Source organism: Oryx dammah, unplaced genomic scaffold (genome assembly GCF_014754425.2).
Source record: "Oryx dammah isolate SB20612 unplaced genomic scaffold, SCBI_Odam_1.1 HiC_scaffold_12, whole genome shotgun sequence".
Taxonomy (NCBI): Eukaryota; Metazoa; Chordata; class Mammalia; order Artiodactyla; family Bovidae; genus Oryx; species Oryx dammah.
In genome coordinates this window covers 56,810,439-56,827,316 of record NW_024070196.1, presented here as the reverse complement: position 1 = coordinate 56,827,316, position 16,878 = coordinate 56,810,439, and the positions used below count along the sequence as shown (strand labels likewise).

At 48.3% G+C, this 16,878-nt stretch overlaps 1 protein-coding gene across 1 annotated transcript in view; it reads right to left on the bottom strand.

Annotated features, from left to right (window-relative positions):
• Window positions 1–16,878, bottom strand: part of KSR2 (kinase suppressor of ras 2) — a 348,927-nt gene that overhangs the window by 174,546 nt on the left and 157,503 nt on the right. The window contains exon 4 of the mRNA XM_040251625.1: window positions 11,561–11,745. Within this exon, the coding sequence (XP_040107559.1) occupies window positions 11,561–11,745 (185 nt within the window). The remainder of the gene's footprint in view (window positions 1–11,560; window positions 11,746–16,878) is intronic.

The following is a 16,878-nucleotide window of genomic DNA, read 5'->3' as shown; positions in this document are numbered from 1 at the left end:
GTGTCTAAGCCAGATACTCTTCTTTCACCAGCAACCCCCACTCTTTTTTTTTAAAAAAACCCACTCTTTTGTCCAGATTCTATGGGATTTCAAAAGGAAGTGAAACTGGGTAAGTAAAGACTGTTTCCTCTGTCTAGACACCTGGGTCTCCCAAACCATGTATCTGCTCTTGGGATTAAGTTTACATATGAGCAGAGGCTGTACTGGCCCTGGTGCAAATCTTGATTTCATAGTCTGTCTCTTCACTCACTGTCACTGGAAACAGAATCCCATGCTGCTTGGAAGGGGTTGTGAACGGCAATCACCTCAATGTGGACGAACTGGGTGGTGGGTATGGCAGCCCTGACAGAGGAAATGGGTCCTGGATTAAAGCCCTGGCTTCTCATGAGGACCAACTGTGAAGTGGCCTCATCAAGTACAGTGGGTGCAGAAGCCTCACCAAAAGCCACACTGTTTTGGTTCTTCCTGTAATTCCAAATCCATCACAGAAAACAACTGAAACTCATGGAGCATTTGTGTATGTCTGTGCATGTGTGTGTGTGTGTGTGTGTGTATATAAATAAAAACATATATGTATGTATGTAATATATATAACATATATGAGTGTCATATATAACATGTACACATATTAGTAACATTATATAAATAAGAATTGCTGATATTTATTGCCTGCTTACCATGTGCCTGGCCCTGTGCTAGCAGTTTACAGGCATTCTCTCATGTAATCTTAAAACCACCCCATGAGAGAAGCCCAAATGTTCTCCTAACTTTGCAGATGAGTAACAGCAGCTCAGAGACCTCACTCGCCCAAGGTCTCCTGACCAATAGCGGGTAGAGCTAGGAGGTAAAAACAGGTCTTGTTTAGCTTCCAAGTCTGAGCCCAAGATAGCCCACCCCCTGTTTTGTAAATAAAGCTTTAATGGGACACAGCCCTACCCCTTTGGTTACATAAGGCTATATTCATGCTACTATTGAAGAGTTAGTAGTCGAGACTGTTGACTTGCAAAGCTGGAAATATTTGCTTTCTGGTCACAGAAAAAATTGCTGAGCCCTGGCCTGAATACTCTCAGTGTCTCCTGGGGTTTCCAGAAAGTGCTGAGGCCAAACGCAGCATGGAAGGCTTGGGGAAACAGAAAATAATGACCCTGGCTGGAAGCAGGCTGAGCCGTGTCAATTAGCACCTAAGGACCTAAGATCCCAGTTCTGTCATGATGGCATCACCAGTGGGGTTCACCACGAAGAGGCAGGCCAGCCCCTGCCCCAAACAGGACACTTCTGCCATCTACCCCTATGATTTGTGATGAATCCCTAAAAGACAGGCACTTTGGGGTTTTTTTCTTGGGGGGCGGGGTTAGTCGTCCCTCTCTCCAGCCCCCAAGCCACCAAATTCAGATCACCTCTATCAAGGAAAGAAGCACAGAGTGGAAGAGTCAGGCTGGGAAGGTGGGTAACTGGAGACAGCAGGGTGAGGAGAGAAAGAGAAGAGAGAGAGAGGACGTCAGCAATGGCTAGGGCAGGGAGGGGGACTGAAAGTGTGAAGATGACACCATGGGAGAATAGAGGAGGGTGACAGTGTTCCCAGGGAAAACCAACAGAAAAAGAGGCTGACCAATCCAGAGAGACAGACAGGATGGAGAAAGAGAGGGAGGAGAGAAAACAGAGAAGGGAGGAGCTGGGGGCAACAACGTGTCCACCATGCCTGCCTGGTGATGCCCTGACTTTCAGCCGAGGGGAGAATCACTTTAACAGGGGTCTCGGACAGAGCTGAGAAGAATGTGCCTGGAATGAAACACAGGTGCCCAGATCCAGCCTGGACGCTGGTGGGGTGGGGCATTCAAACCAGGGCATGCACCCATGACCAGTAAGACGGTGCGCCCAGGCCAGCAGGGGTGGGGCGGTTGCCACCTGAAGCCCAGGAGGCAACACAGTCTTTGGAGAAGGGCGACTCTCCCCGTTGAGAAGGAGGGTGCACATGGTCAGTTACTAGGTCGTGTCCAACTCTTCATGACCCCATGGACTGTGGCCTGCTGGGCTCCTCTGCCCATGGGATTGTTCAGACAAGAATACCGGGGTGGGTTGCCGTTTCCTCTCCCAGGGGATCTTCCTGACCCAGGGATTGAACCTGCTTCTCCTGTGGCACCTGCACTAACAGGCAGACTCTACCATGAACCACCTGGGAAGCCCCACTCAAAAGGAGTAATAGACAAAACGTCCGGGAGGAAGCTCAGAGTTATCAGAGCTACATCCTAGAACAGGACAGCCTGTGTGTCACGTGAGTGATGGAAAAGGTCTTTGGGAAGGGAGGCCGGGAGCACAGTCCTGGGGATGAGAAGAGTGGACTCTATGTCTGTGAAAAGAAAACCTTCTGTTACTAGAATTAGCAAAGGACATGTCATTTAAGGCAGGTATGGGCACAAGGACCAGAAAAGCCCACGAGGACTAAGTTGCTCAGTATCACACTTTACTCGTCCGGCATTCAATCAGTAGCGATGGTTCCATTCAGGTGTGGTGTGGGTGGCAGGGGTGGTCTGGACCGATGTCCAGCAGAAACCAGGGAGGATCAAAGCTGACTGAAACCCAAACCCTATATGATAGTATTGATGACCACAGCAAATCAGGTCTAAGCAACAGGCACAGTGCTCAGCTTCCTTTTATTTCAAATCCTAATAACTACTCCATAAGCAAGGCCTATTAGGCCCATCCTAAAGATGGGGAAACTGAGGCTCAGAGATGTTAGGTAATAAATGGCAGAGATGAGATTCAAACCCAGGTTTGTCCAACTCTCCATCCCATGCCTGGCTAATGCCAAGATGCTATGGCTTCACATTGTGAGTGGAGCTGAGTCTCCACCTGGAACCATGGGTTAACCTTCCCTGACAGGCTGAGTGCTTCCTGGAGACCCCACCACAGGAGTGCCAGAGGGATAGAAAAGAAACTCCTTGCCGGGGATCACTGAGAACTACCGCCCAAGGGACACCCTCAGAAATAGGAAAGAGCTTTCTGTGCAGTAGTGGAGACAAAGCCCCACTAACTTGGATCATGAACTAATTTGGCCAGAAAGATGCTCCTCAAAGCTTTTGAGGACAAGGACCACTGTTGCTCATTTCTACTCTAATGGGCACTGGTTATCAGCTTCCCCGGCATTCATGTTCCCTTTTTAGGCAAAAAGATTCCATTTCTAAGTCCCCAAGTAAAAATCACAGCTCAGGATTAAACGAGTAAGTTTCCACCCCATTTCCCTGACTCCACTGATTGGTTCAGAGGTGAGCACGTGGTTATGCTGGTTGACTCAGTGAATCTCAGACTTAAACAATCTCACTCCTTTACTATGGACCAGAAGAGGGAAGGGACTGGAACTTCTGAGGCCATGTAGTCACCACAAAAAGCCTAAAAGTGAAGCCACCCTGGAGAGGAGCAGAGCTGAGAGATACAGAGTCCCGACATAAACTGAGCCCCTAGATCTAGCCATTCCTGAAGCTCACACAACCCTTGGACTTTTCACTTACATGTGCCAATAAATCACTTTCACAGTTAAAAAAAAAAAAAAAAAGCTCAAGTTTGTTTACTGTCACTTATAACAAAGCCACATGTCCGTACAATCACTATTATGAAGCAATAAAGACCTGCTTATTTTCTGATTAACAAAATAGTTTTTGGCAGAATTTTGCTTGGACACTTGTTTCTCTGGTCAGGAAAACCATCCATAAAATACAAAGACTGCACTGAAGTCTAGCAACTTCAGCTCCTACCTCAGTGATGCCAAAACCATCCAGCTCAGCAGCTCTGAAGGGCAACAAGCTGAATCTTTTCTACTTTACCTTCAAGATCCTGGGTAGCTATAGACTCACAATGCTGGCCACAAAGCACATGCTCAAAAATGGTACTGTCTGTTCAAAAATATTTATTTGTGCAGGAGGGGTTGTTGGTGGGACAAAGGCACAATCAGACACAGGAATAGGATGTCCATGCTGACAAAGTGTGCCTGACTGAGGATCAGGACTCACTCCAAGAGGCACAGGTGACTCCCCCACCCAGTTCCAAGTGCCAACCACTTACCAACCAATTTTTGCTGCCACAGTTCCTGGTGGGAGCAATCATAACAAAAGGTCTAAGGTTGTCCACACTGCATGCTGAGCCCAGACTGTTTATGCTAAGGCAGGAATTACAAAATATATGGGCACATCAGAGAAGGAGTTGATAAAAACCCAATAGTGGCCTTGCATAAAACGTACATATCCACCTACACACACACACACACACCCCACACACACATCACCAGCCCTCCATACATACAAAATACATTGCCTTTTAATCAAAGGCACTGTTTCCTTCCTCTGGGGCACTTTCAGCACAAAACTTTATGAAGCTTCAGTTTTCCAACCATCTTGGTGTAACAGAGAGAACCATTAGCTGGGCATCAGGAGACCTGGGTCCAAACCCAGGTCTGTAACCCTGGGCAAGTCCCTTCCACTCTCTGGTCTCATTTTCTACATCTGTAAAAATGAGGGCTTGGACTTGGTTATTTTTGAGGCACCTACCTGTTCCGACCTCCATGATTCTGGAACAGAGGTTAAAAACTGGGAAACCCAAGACCAAGTAGGACTCACAAGCTTGTGGGACTATTTAAACTGGTTCACACACAGTTGAAAGACTTTTCACTGGGTGCTTAGATTTTAAGATTTGGAGCTTTCTCATCAACGTCATGGTCTCAGACTGGTTTTTGGGTTTTTTTTTTTTTTTTTAAAGCTAAAGGTCTCGCAGCCCTGGCCCACAGAGAATAGAGCTGCACTAAGTAAAACACAGCATCACTTGAGTGGAAGTCCCACCAAAGCTGCACAGCCCAAGTCTAAGCACAGGGAAACATCAGACAAACCCTAAACTGAGGGACATTCTGTTATGTGCCTGGTTTCTACTCTTCGAAAATGTCGAGGTCAAAATGACAAGGGGTAAAGAACTGTTCAAGGTCAACAAAACAGCTAAATGTAGTATGTGACCTCAGATTGGATCCTGCACCGGGAAAAAAAAAAAAATGCTATAAAGGGTGCTATTGAGACAAATTGCTGAAATTGGAAGACGGTCAAATCAAAGTCTTGATTCAATATCAAGTTTACTAAATCTGGTAACTACGTGTGGTTATGTAAGAGAATATGCAACCTAGTCTCAAATGGTCCGCAGAAAGGAGAGAAAGAGAGAGAGCGAGGGAGAGAGGGAAAGAGAAACTGAGGTTGGCGGGCAGGGATTGGAGAGAAGCAGCAAATGTAAAGAAATGATAAAAACTTATGACTCTGAGCTAAGGGGGTACAGGAAACCTTTGTATTGTTTTTGCAACTATTCTGTAAGCTTGAAACTATTTCCCAAAAAAGAGAGACAGATATAATCAAGTGATCTCAAATGTTCAAGTGCAGAATAGGGCTGCACTATTCTGAAGGGCTGGTGAAAATACAGAAGTCTGGACCTTCCCCAGGGGTGCTGATTCAGTGGGTCTGGAAAGAGAAGAGTAAGAATTTGCATTTCTCACAAGCTTTGGGATGGTGCTAGTCTGAGACATGATTTGAGAACAACAAAGCGGTTATAACCTAGCTTAAATTGTGTGAGTCCAGCAGCAGCAGCAGACACGGAAAGCATTTTTTAAAAGCAAGACTGGGAGAGGGATGATGTGAGGGACAAAAGTCCTCATTATGAACCTTTCTGCACCATTTCACTTGTTCCCAGGTGCACATATCTGAGAGCCTATAAAGCACCTACAGCAGCACCTGCCTGGCAAGTGGCACATGGTCAGTAAGTGTTAGCAACCTGCTGGGACCTCAGTTTCTAAAGTACTGCAAAGATGCCAGGTGGCATGGGACATGGGCACTTCCTGGGTCTCCTGGGTGGGGGTGTGGGGAGCAGGACTTCCACTGGCTCACTCTAGGGGAGAAAAGTCCTTTGGGTCACTCGTATGGGATATCATGTCTTCCCCTTGGATATGCCACCACTGAGCCAGGTCAGACTCAATTCTCAAAATTTCTCCTGATTCTGAGATGAGAACGTGGTTCAGGCAGTCAAATTTTGTCAAGGCACGCACTCCTCTTCCCTCTCTTCCAGGGGTTGGCGGTAATGAACCTTGGCCTCAAGCCTCATTAAACCCCATTATATAATGCACCCCATCCCGGGTCTCTTTATAACCCTTCCAGGGGCTGGTTTCTTGGGAGTCCGCAGCTCGGCTTCATCAGTCTTTATTGCTACCTGCGGCTGCCTCCCTAACAAACCGGGCTTCTGACTCATCCCCCCAAGGCACACAAGCCAGGCCCTCGGCTGAGGGTCAGATGCCTGTTGCTGTGTCTCTGGAACAAAGAACAGGAGCTTCTTGGCAGAGAGATGAGAGGGCACAGTGAGACGGGGCAAGGCGAGGGCATGCTGTCCTTCAAACACCTGGTGAAGGACAGTATTTCATAAGACTGGGGTCTCATATCCAAATGCAGCTGGTGTTCAGGGCCAAGATGGGGATGTCCGGGTATCATCAGTCACTTGTTTGTTCTGGCAGCTGCTGCCTTGAAGTATCCACCCAGACAGCTAATAAACACCCCAAAAACTTCAGGTGACAAAAGAAGTCCCCATCACCCCTCATCTCCTACCAAAGATGTTCAGGATGACATCTTTTGGGTGCATTCTGCAGCTGCCTGCCCCCTGCCCACAGGGATGGCCACCGCCTGGGACAATGGATCCCCTGAATATAAACACCAGAGTCCGGTGGGGTAACAGTCTGCTAGCCAGCATGGGAGCTGATCGTTGAGCAAGCACTGTGCTCTGGTGGAACAAGAGGCATCCTTGGAGCAAGACTGGCCCCCATCACACAGTCTCCCAACGAGGCAAGGGTGCCAGAGAGAAACCTTGAACAAGGTAAGCTCCCTACTTGCTGAACAAAGAAGTTTCAGTGGAAAAGGTGTTGCCATTTCACACGCCAGTGTTGCAGATTTGGCGGATTCTGAATGAGAGCAAACTCCATCCCCTTCCTAGCCTGTGACCTTGGGGTGGTGACTTAAATCTCTCAGCCCCAGCTTCTTCATCTGTAAAATGGTCATCATAATAGGAAGCCTGTAGTCCATGCGGTCACAAAGAGTCAGACATGACTGAGCGACTGAATTGAACTGAACTGAAGAGTACCTACCTGATGGAGGACTATGAAGCTTAAACAAAACAACAGAAGTAAATTGCTCTGCCTGAATTGATGAAGCTTGGGACATTGTCAACACGCAATAAATGCCGACTGCTATTATTATTGTCATTTTCCTCATTGTTACAAGCTATTCCATCACATAATGCACAGCAAGAGCTCCCCAAGCGACCCTTCATTGAGACTTGGTGCTTTAAGTTCTGGCCCCCATGCTAGGAAATTCACACGATTTCCTCATTTTACCCTCACTACCATCTTTGCTGGGTAGAAATAGACCCACAGGGTTCAGTGATGTGCCCAATGGTACGTCAGCCGCCACTTGGTTGCTATAATCCCCAAATCACTTCCACCATCCGGTATTGAATGATGATGAATAATTACTGTTCCCATGTAGGCAGCAATTTTTTTTTCATTCTGAAGAAGCTCCTTTACAGGGATCATAGAGGCTACCTGAACTGAGTCAGCTGGGGATCAAAGATGCCCTCCAAGGTGCCACAGAAACACAGTTTATTGGTCCAAAACTGGTCCATGGGTGGAAGGCATCCAATGAGACAATACAGGGGCAATGTGGCAAGCATGAATGCAGCATGGAGTAAATAAATACACAAGGATGGAGAGGTAAGTGATGGGTTTCTACTTCTCCGAGAAGCAGGTTCACTCCTGGGTCTGCATCCTCCATGTTGAGCAGTAGAGTCTGATATCTGGTGTTTTGTCCATGGCTAATCTTACAGACAGATTCCTCAGGAGCCAGGACTCCTTCTCCTCTCCTTCCTTCCCCTGCCCATCATCCCCAGACCAGGGAAGCAGGGCGAGCCCCAAGGAGGTCAAGTCCTTCTTGCAGCTCATTCGAGGTGGCTAGGCACCCCGGGTCCAAGGCCCGGCCACTCTGCAGCCAGAGTCTTCCTAATGCTGACTCCCGGCATTACCATCAGGGATAACAGGACGCAGGGTCTCCACCCTTCACAGCACAGCCACAGCCAGAGCTGACAGTGACAAACGGGAGGACGGACTCAGCCTGGCAGGGACACCGCCTCAGAGGTTCCCTCAGCCGGGTCAGGGGAGGAAGGCTGGCACTGGGGCCCAGAGGCAGGAAGTTCTCCTCTGGAACTCAGAATGGCGTGAGAACAGGACTGTCAGCAGTATGGGGGAGCCGGTGCCCACAGCTGTGTGCTCCCCACAGCCCTGACCCAGAGACTCCCAAACTGGCATTCTCAGTGAGTCAAAATATCTGCCTAGGAAAAGCCGCTCTGCAAACTCACTGGGTTAGCCTTAGAGTTCCTAAGCTCCAGAATGGACCTGCATGGAGTCTTTTATTGTACAGCTGGGGAAACTGAGACCCAGAGAGAGAAAGGAAGACGGGATGTAGGTTAGAGTTTGCATTTGGATTCACTACCTATAATGTGGTCAAGGTCACTCACCTTTCAGAGCCTCAGTTTCCTGATCTGTAACATGGGAATAATGATATCCGCCCCCAGAGTGCAGTGCATCTGAACTGTGACAATACCACTGACATGCCAAGGACAAAGGTCACACGGGCCACTGGTGACAACACGAAGATCCAGTGGGGAGCTTCTCCTTTCCTGATCTGGAGCCTCTTCCAGCAGGCTGCCTCTGCTTCTATTATTTGTTAGGATCATTGAAAATAGGACTGGTCCGTGGGAGTCCAGCTAATTACTTGGGTTACACACTTGTTCTCTCCCTGAGACGCAAGTGCTAGCTTTCTCCTTCCTGGGAGATCAGGGAGGGGCCTCTCTGCATACAAGGACCAGGGCTGTCCTGAGAGAAAATTGTGCTTCTAGGGCCTCATAGTATGGGGAGTTGATTTTAATTCAGGATGACTCTGCTCCTGCCCATGGGCAAGCAGGGAAGCGTCTCCTCCAGATGGAGATGGGGGCAGGCATGAAAATGGGAAACTACGGTGAATCCTTGCAAAACTCTGGAAGAAGCAGGGGTCTGAACGTGCAAGTCTGATGGCTGTTTTTTTGTTTTGTTTTGTTTTTTGGTTTTTTTTTTTTAAAGGTAAGATGGAGATATTTCTCCTCTGGCCGGAGTTAAAGTCCAGGGTTATGGTCAAACCCTCTGAGGCAGCCATGCTGACATTCTCTCATATGATGGCGATGCCTGAAGACAGATGGCTGCCAGAGGCAGTGCCCAGCATCACGCCAGGTAAATTCCAGGCACTCTTAGGGCTAAAAGGGAGTTGGGTTGGGGGTGCTGGGGTAAACTGAAAGGCATTTAGCTACAGCCTCAAAATCATGGAGCCAGAGGATGGAAATGACTCGAGGAGAAGGAGACAACAAACATCAGAACAGCAACTGCCATTATGAAGCGCTTAATGTGTGCCAAGTACTGTGCAGGCAACTTGACAAATATGAGCTCATCCAGTCCTTACAAACATCTGTGACATGAATCTATTGTTATTCCCATTTCACAGATTAAGGAAACTGAGGCTCAGAGAGGCTCTTAACTTGCTGGAGGTCAGCATACTGCTCAGAAATAACAGAGCTGGGGCTGGAACCCAGGCAGCCGCCTCCAGAGCCATGACGCCTTGCTCCAGTCGGCTGCCAATACTCACTGCAAATGGCATCACCCCTTTCCCTTGACCAGGCTCACCTCAGGCCCATCCACCATCATGGAGTGTCTCTAATCCCTCTGACAGTGATTTCCCTTGAAAACTGATAAACTGGCTTTCTGGCGTCAACATGTGTCCTGAGCACTATTTTAGTTTGCTTGATTCAGGGCCAGTAGCCTTGGGCACCGAGATAAGCCGGGCTCTGGAGCCTCTCCTGATGTCCAACAAGTCTCTTCCGGTACCAGAGCCTCCACTGAGTCCTGCCGTGGACGCAGGAGACACATGTGTGGCCTGTAAACTGAGTTCACAGTTCTGCTCTGGGCCAACCATCCCGCTGGGTAAGGCAGAGCTTCTGGACCTAGCAGTCCTGACTCCACACATTTGTGCTGAACACTCCATCTGCAGTCTTCCAGGGAGAGAACTAATAGATTGCATCCAATCCTTAACAGGTCCATGGGCTCCCTAAAAAGAGTTTTAAAAACCTTTATGTAAAGATAAAGAACAGAATCCCACAGTTAGAGAAAGATGTCCTGCTGGGTATCAGGAACTTGGTTACAAAATCAGGCATGATGGTTAAACTGGTACACTCTGGAGTTAGAAGGAATCGGATTCAAATCCTGACTCAACTACTCCATAGCTGTGTGACTTTAGGCGATTCTTTGATGTCTCTGGGCCTCGATTTTCTCATTTATGCTGCTGCTAAGCTGCTAAGTCACGTCAGTCGTGTCTGACCCTGTGCAACCCCACAGATGGCAGCCCACTAGGCTCCTACGTCCCTGGGATTCTCCAGGCAAGAATACTGGAGTGGGTTGCCATTTCCTTCTCCAATGCATGAAAGTGAAGAGTGAAAATGAAGTCGCTCAGTCGTGTCGGACTCTTAGCGACCCCATAGACTGCAGCCTACCAGGCTCCTCCATCCATGGAAGTTTCCAGGCAAGAGTGCTGGAGTGGGTCGCCAGTGCCTTCTCGATTCCTCATCTATATAATGGGAATAATCCATTTGTACCACTGACTGTTGCAAGAACTAAATAACATCACACACGTGTCTACTTAGCACATACTAGTACTCAGTGAGCACCATCTATCACCTATCAGAGTAGCAACACGTGGACACAGTCTGGCTGTATTAAGGGCAAGTGGTTATTTCCTTCACAGTCTAGCACCCCCTCCTCTTCCCAAGATCCCAAGCAATAAAGTTGCTGTCTTGGCTATAGGACTGGTTGAGCTTTTTTCAGGGGCTCCCCTCTGACCACATCTGCGCCTGGTCAGCAAAACGGGCTTCTGGGCAGAGAAGATTAAACGCCTTCTGAGACTTCATCCCTGATCACCAGAAAGTTCCATTTCCGCCCCTAGGAATAACCACTTTGCCGCAAAACTCATGACAGCAGAATGTAAGCCACCCCAGGCCCCGCTCAGCCCAGTGTGAACGCAAATCCATCATGGAGATGTAAAGGTTACACGCAGCCACCGGTGTGGGGGAGAAAATTACAAAATTAAATCAGAGACGCCTTAGCCCACGGCGTCCAGGGAAAATCCTGTGACCGGGCAGCTGAGAAGCAGAGGAGAGAAAAGACTGCTGTTTCCTTTAATGTCCTGCAAGCTTGCTTCTCGCCGTCATCCCTGCACACATGCAGGCTCACGGGACCAGAGACAACAGCCGCCCAATTACACCCCTTTTCTCCGAAACCATTTCCAAAGGGGCGTGGGGTGGCGCAAGGGGTGGCGGCTGGCGGAGCGCGGATGAGGTGTATTTTCGCGGAAGGAAAAGCAGAGGGCGCGCCCCAGGCGCGGAGGGCAACCAGTGCAGCCACCCGGAGCAGGTGCAGAGGACTTACTTGCGGAGAAATTGGCCTCGGAGTGCACGGGAGGGGTGGAGGGCAGGAAGGGCGCGTGTCCCACGAAGAAGGAGCGGAGGGAGCGCTCGGACAGCAGTGGGGAGCGCTGCTGGGAGGGGATGTTCTCACAGCTGCCCACGCTGCTGTGGATCTTGAGGTTCAAGGGCTTGCTTTTCTTCTTGGCTCTGAAAAGGAGACAGAAAAAGAAGAGGGGAATGTATCCCTACGCACACACGAAGAGAGCCGGGGGCCCTATCTCCTCATCATAGCACTCGGCACCCCCCCCGCCCATCTCCACCTGGCCTTGCCACGTTCTCTCCCTAGGCTCCCCGCACTATAGTCTGTGCTATTCCTCACCTCCAGTCCATGACTTATACTGTTCCCATCGCCTGAAAGACCCACTCCTCCTTTGCCTGGTTGACCCCCACATGTCATTTATAACTCTGGCTCTCATATCCTCTCCTCCAAGAAGCCTTCCCTGACACCGTAGTCCATCCCAGCCAGGGTCGAGTGTTCTTCCTCCAGGAAGTCTTCCCTGATACTCCCCATTTCCTCCTAGTTTCGGTTGGTGCTCCTCCTCCACCCTTCTAAAGTATTCTCTATGTATCTCTGTGTCTGCACTTTCCTGTTTTTTTCCAAACTTATTCCTGTAGGCTTTGTCTGGCTTTCCAGGTAGCACGGTGCTAAAGAGTTTGCCTGCCAATTTAAGAGACACGGGTTCAATCCCTGGGTGGGGAATATTCCCTGGATTAGGAAATGGCAACCGTTCCAGTTTTCTTGCCAGGGAAATCCCATGAACAGAGGAGCCTGGTGGGCTACAGTTCATGGGGTCACAAAGAGTTGGACACCACTAAGCTTGTCCGCGCATACACACACACACACACACACACTCTCTGTCCCACGTGGCTCTTTGAGGGCAATGATTTTGTACTGTTTTCGTTTTTCTGTCTTTGGCAACCAGCACAGAGCCTGACACACAGTCCGTGCTCACGAAACGCTTGTTAAATGATCGCGCTGGATGGACACTTAGCATACAGCGTTTGAATTCTCCTGACTGTGTGCTCTTTGGAGGGTCGGATCCTGTCATTTCTGTTGTTGGAACTCTCAACCCCTAGCTCAGCCCCAGCTGAATAGAAGGTCCCTCTTGGGCTGGTTTTGAAATGTTTCTGCCCTTCCCCAGGAGCTCATGTGATCAGCTGAGAAGAGTTAGGTTTAAAACTGCACCCAAAATTACCCTCACTTCTCTCCCCCTCACCTCCCCCCACCCCAGTGCCCTGTTCAGGTGTGGCAAGGAGTTGGGCGCCCTCCTGTGGTCAAAGCAAACCCGCCTTGCAGATTTTCACAGCTCTGGACAGAGGGCGGGAGAGTGTTAATTTTGAGAGTGGAGGCCTCCCACACAGGCAGGCTAGAAGTCACCCTCTCCAGGAGGTCTGCTGCTCCTCGGCTTTAAGGAGTTCTAGCGGTGCCTGCAGAGTCGTCCCCTTGCAGCGCCTGCGCTGGCAGCCTTGCTTATTATCCCTCCAGGGGTCGGCAGCAAGGCCTCTTGTTAGAATGGCAGGCGCTGTTTTTCTGGCTCACCCTGCCCGAGGTTGGAGAGGAGAGGAGGGTAGGGCGTGGCATTTCATTCCACATGAGCGTCCAGCAGTGGAGGTTCAAAAAGGTGTCTGCACAGAGGGAACAGGAGTTAAATTCACACAGGCTTGGAGGTCGGGGGGAGGACTGGAGCTCAGGTCCTGATTGTAACCTCAGGAAAGACATCTCACCTTTCTGTGCCTCAGTTTCCTCGTCTGGACCATGGGGGTAAATCATAGCACCTACCTAAGAAGGAAATCGTGATATTAATACTTCTATGAGATCCTGTGCATGACACGGGGCACAGCACAGAATGAGGGTTCAGGTTACCTGCTATTAATGCAACTACGACCAGGTTAAGCTGGATGTCGGTGCAGACACAAAGCAGGCACCCCACAGTGGCAGAGCTGGGTCCACAGACTCTCATTCAAGTCCATGTCCATCCAAATCCATCCAAGTCCAACTCAGGCTGGGAACCAACATCCTCCACCTTGTGAGAATTCTAAAGGACTGTGGCCCAGATCTGATCTGTGAGTCAGGACTGTTTATTAACATCTTCCCAGTTACTTCTCAACTATGGGCTCCTAGAGGGCGGAAATGCACCTTCTTTCTTTTGCCAGCCTCGGCCACCTCTGCCTGGGTCTGGTAGACAGCTCTGCACTCAGAAGGCTCCTGATGAATGCCCATTTGCCAACCTGCCTCTCAGAGCTTTCATCACAAAGGTTGCCGAGGGAAGTCCCAAACTGATGATTGGCCTTTGCACCATTTCCTCTCCCCAGAGTCTACTGGATCTTGAGTTAAGCTGAGCTGCCGGCTCACACAGCCCCTCAGCTGCGTCAGGGTTTGGGTTATGTCCCCTTGAACTCGAAAGCCTTCAATGGCCAAATCCCTCAGCATCTTATTAACGGGGTCTGGAGCATCTGGCCTGTCGACTGGGAGGAAATGGCAGGGCTGGGGACAGACAAGCTCCTCTTGGGCATGGCAGGAGGACAGGCGGAAACGCGCGTTCTCACACACCACCCTGGGTGGCAGAGGGCTAATCCAGGAGCCATTTCCCCAAACAGGAAAAATGCCCTCTGGTCTAACCCGGGGCTGTGTGAGTTGCTCCTCCTTCTCAAATTGGGCCACTTAAATCTTTTGCAGTCGGTCTCATCTAATTAGCCAAAGGGTGACCTCCAGGAAAGACCCTTTTAAAAAAGCAAAGAATAACACCAGTTCGTGGATGAGAAGGGTGAAAGTTGGGGTGGGGGGTACTTAGGGACCCTGGACTCAAATGCTCAGAGGAAGAGGAAGGTTTGGAAAAGCCTAAGGCTGGGAGAGTGTTTATTGAGAATCCACTCTGTTCCTTGGCCACAGGCAACAATCCTCATTTCTGGCTTAAGCATGCCTGGAGCAGGGCAAGAATCAACGGGGGGCCTTGGCAAAAACAGAGGCACCAATGAGTCAGTCAAACAGCATAAGTTGCATTTCCCCGGGTGTGGATGAACAGGCAATACTTTCAGATGAGACACGGAATCATGTTTGTATTTTAATAGTTAAAATTTGAAATATTGATTTTGCACATCAAATCTATAATTTCATGCAGTTAATTTCCAGTATACAGCCTTATGTAAGATACAATAAGAAGAATTAAAAGAAGAGGAAGGGAAAGAAGAAAAAGGAAAATAAAGAGAAAAAGAGGAAGACGCAGATGAGGAAGAAGAAAGGAGATGGAGAAAGAGACATTGGTTTAAAAAAAAAAAAATCAAGTAAATTCTCGTATAGGTCTCACCAGAGTGGCTAATAGAGTTGATAGCACCATATGTCAATACAGAGCAACCAGTATTCTCATAAAATCCTGGTAAGACTGTGAATTGGTACAACCATCTAGGAAAACAATTTGACAGTATCTACTGAAACTGAACAAATACTCTGATCCAATAATTTCACCCCAGGGTATTATGTCCTTAACCAAAATGACTGCCCGTGTCCACAGAATGACCTGTGTAAGAATGTTCATGCCAACATTGTTCATACGGGCAAACACACTGGGAACACTCTAAATGTCCATCAATAATAGAATGGATAAATATATCGTAGCATACTCATATATTTGACTGTAACTGCATGACAGTGGAAAAGAGGAAACTACTGCTATAGTACAATATGGCTGAGTCTCAAAGATACAGTGTTGGGCCAAAGAAGCCGGCCACAAAAGAGCATATGCTGAGTCCCTCATGATTCCATTTACATCAGGTTCAAGAACAGGCAAGACTGATCCATAGAGACAGAGGCCAGAAGAGTGCTCTTTTGCGGGGAGGTTATTGACTAGAAACAGAACCAGTAATCCTTCTCGGTGCCGGATGTGTCCTCTGTGTCGATTGGGTGGTACTGATAAACAAAATTCGTCAAACTGTACACAAAAATTGTGCATTTTACTTCTGAGTGGAAGTTATGCCTTACGAAAAAGTCTTTTAGACAACAGTAAAAAAAAGACAACCCAATTAAAAAGTGAAAGATTAAAGGATTTGAGCTGACATTTCTCCAAAGAAGGTACACAAATGACTGACAAGCACATGAAAAGATGTCCAGCATTATGTAGTCATTAGGGAAATGCAGATCAAAGCCACAGTGAGATGCCACTTCACACCCACTACGATGGCCATAATCAAGAAATCATAAAACAGTAAGCGTTGGTGAGGATGTGGAGAAACTGGAACCTGCGTCCACTGCCGGTGGGACTGTAAAATGGTGTGGCCACTGTGGAAGACGGTTTGATGATTCCTCAACAAGTAAACAGAGAATAACTGACCTAACAGTTCTACTCCTAGATATATTCCCAACAGGATTGAGAACAGGCGTTCAAACAAAAACCATACACAATGTTTATAGCAGCATCATTCACAGCAGTCAAAAGGTGGAAACAACTCAAATGTCCATCGACAGGTGAATGGATAAACCAATTGTGGTCTATCCAGGCAATGGACTATTACTCAGTATTATGAAATACTGATTCATGCTACAAGGTAGAGGAACCTCAAAAACTTGAACTAAGTGAAAAAAACACATGCAAAGACCACACACACATGATGATTCCATTTATATGAAACAATCAGAATAGGAAAACCTATAGAGACAGAAAGCAGATTAGTGGTCGCCTGGGACTGAGGTCAGAAGGGTAAATGGGAAATGACTGTTTAATGGGTCTGGGGTTTCCATTTGAGCTGATGGGAAATTCTAGAACTGGATAGTGGTGATAGTTGCACAAGATTGAGAATATACTTAATGCCATTGAATTGTACACTTTAAAATGGTATATTTTGTAGGAGGGATAAACAACAAGGTCCTACTGTATAGCACAGGGAACTGTATTCAAAATCCTGTGGTTTTCTGTGGATAAGGACCGCAGACAACACAGTAATGTGCTTCCCAAGGCCTGGAAGTCAAGTAGCCTGGTTGGAGGTCCTGCTCTCCTCATGTTAGCTTTGTGGTCATGGGCTGATTGCTTCCTTGTTCTGAGCCTTTCTGCTGAGGGCTATCATCCAAGTATGCAAATTACCACAGTAGACTAGAGGGATCTGAAAGGTGTGAGGCCTGGCACCATCCTCTTGGTATGAATCTGTATTGTTTCCCGTCAATTTCCTACTTCATGAAGGCACGTGACCTCAGCTCTGCTTTCCTTGTTTCCTCTTACTGCCAGTGAGCACTACCTCAGCTTCCCTGTGCCTTCACTCTCCTAGAACCCTCTCGCATCTTCTCCCTGCACA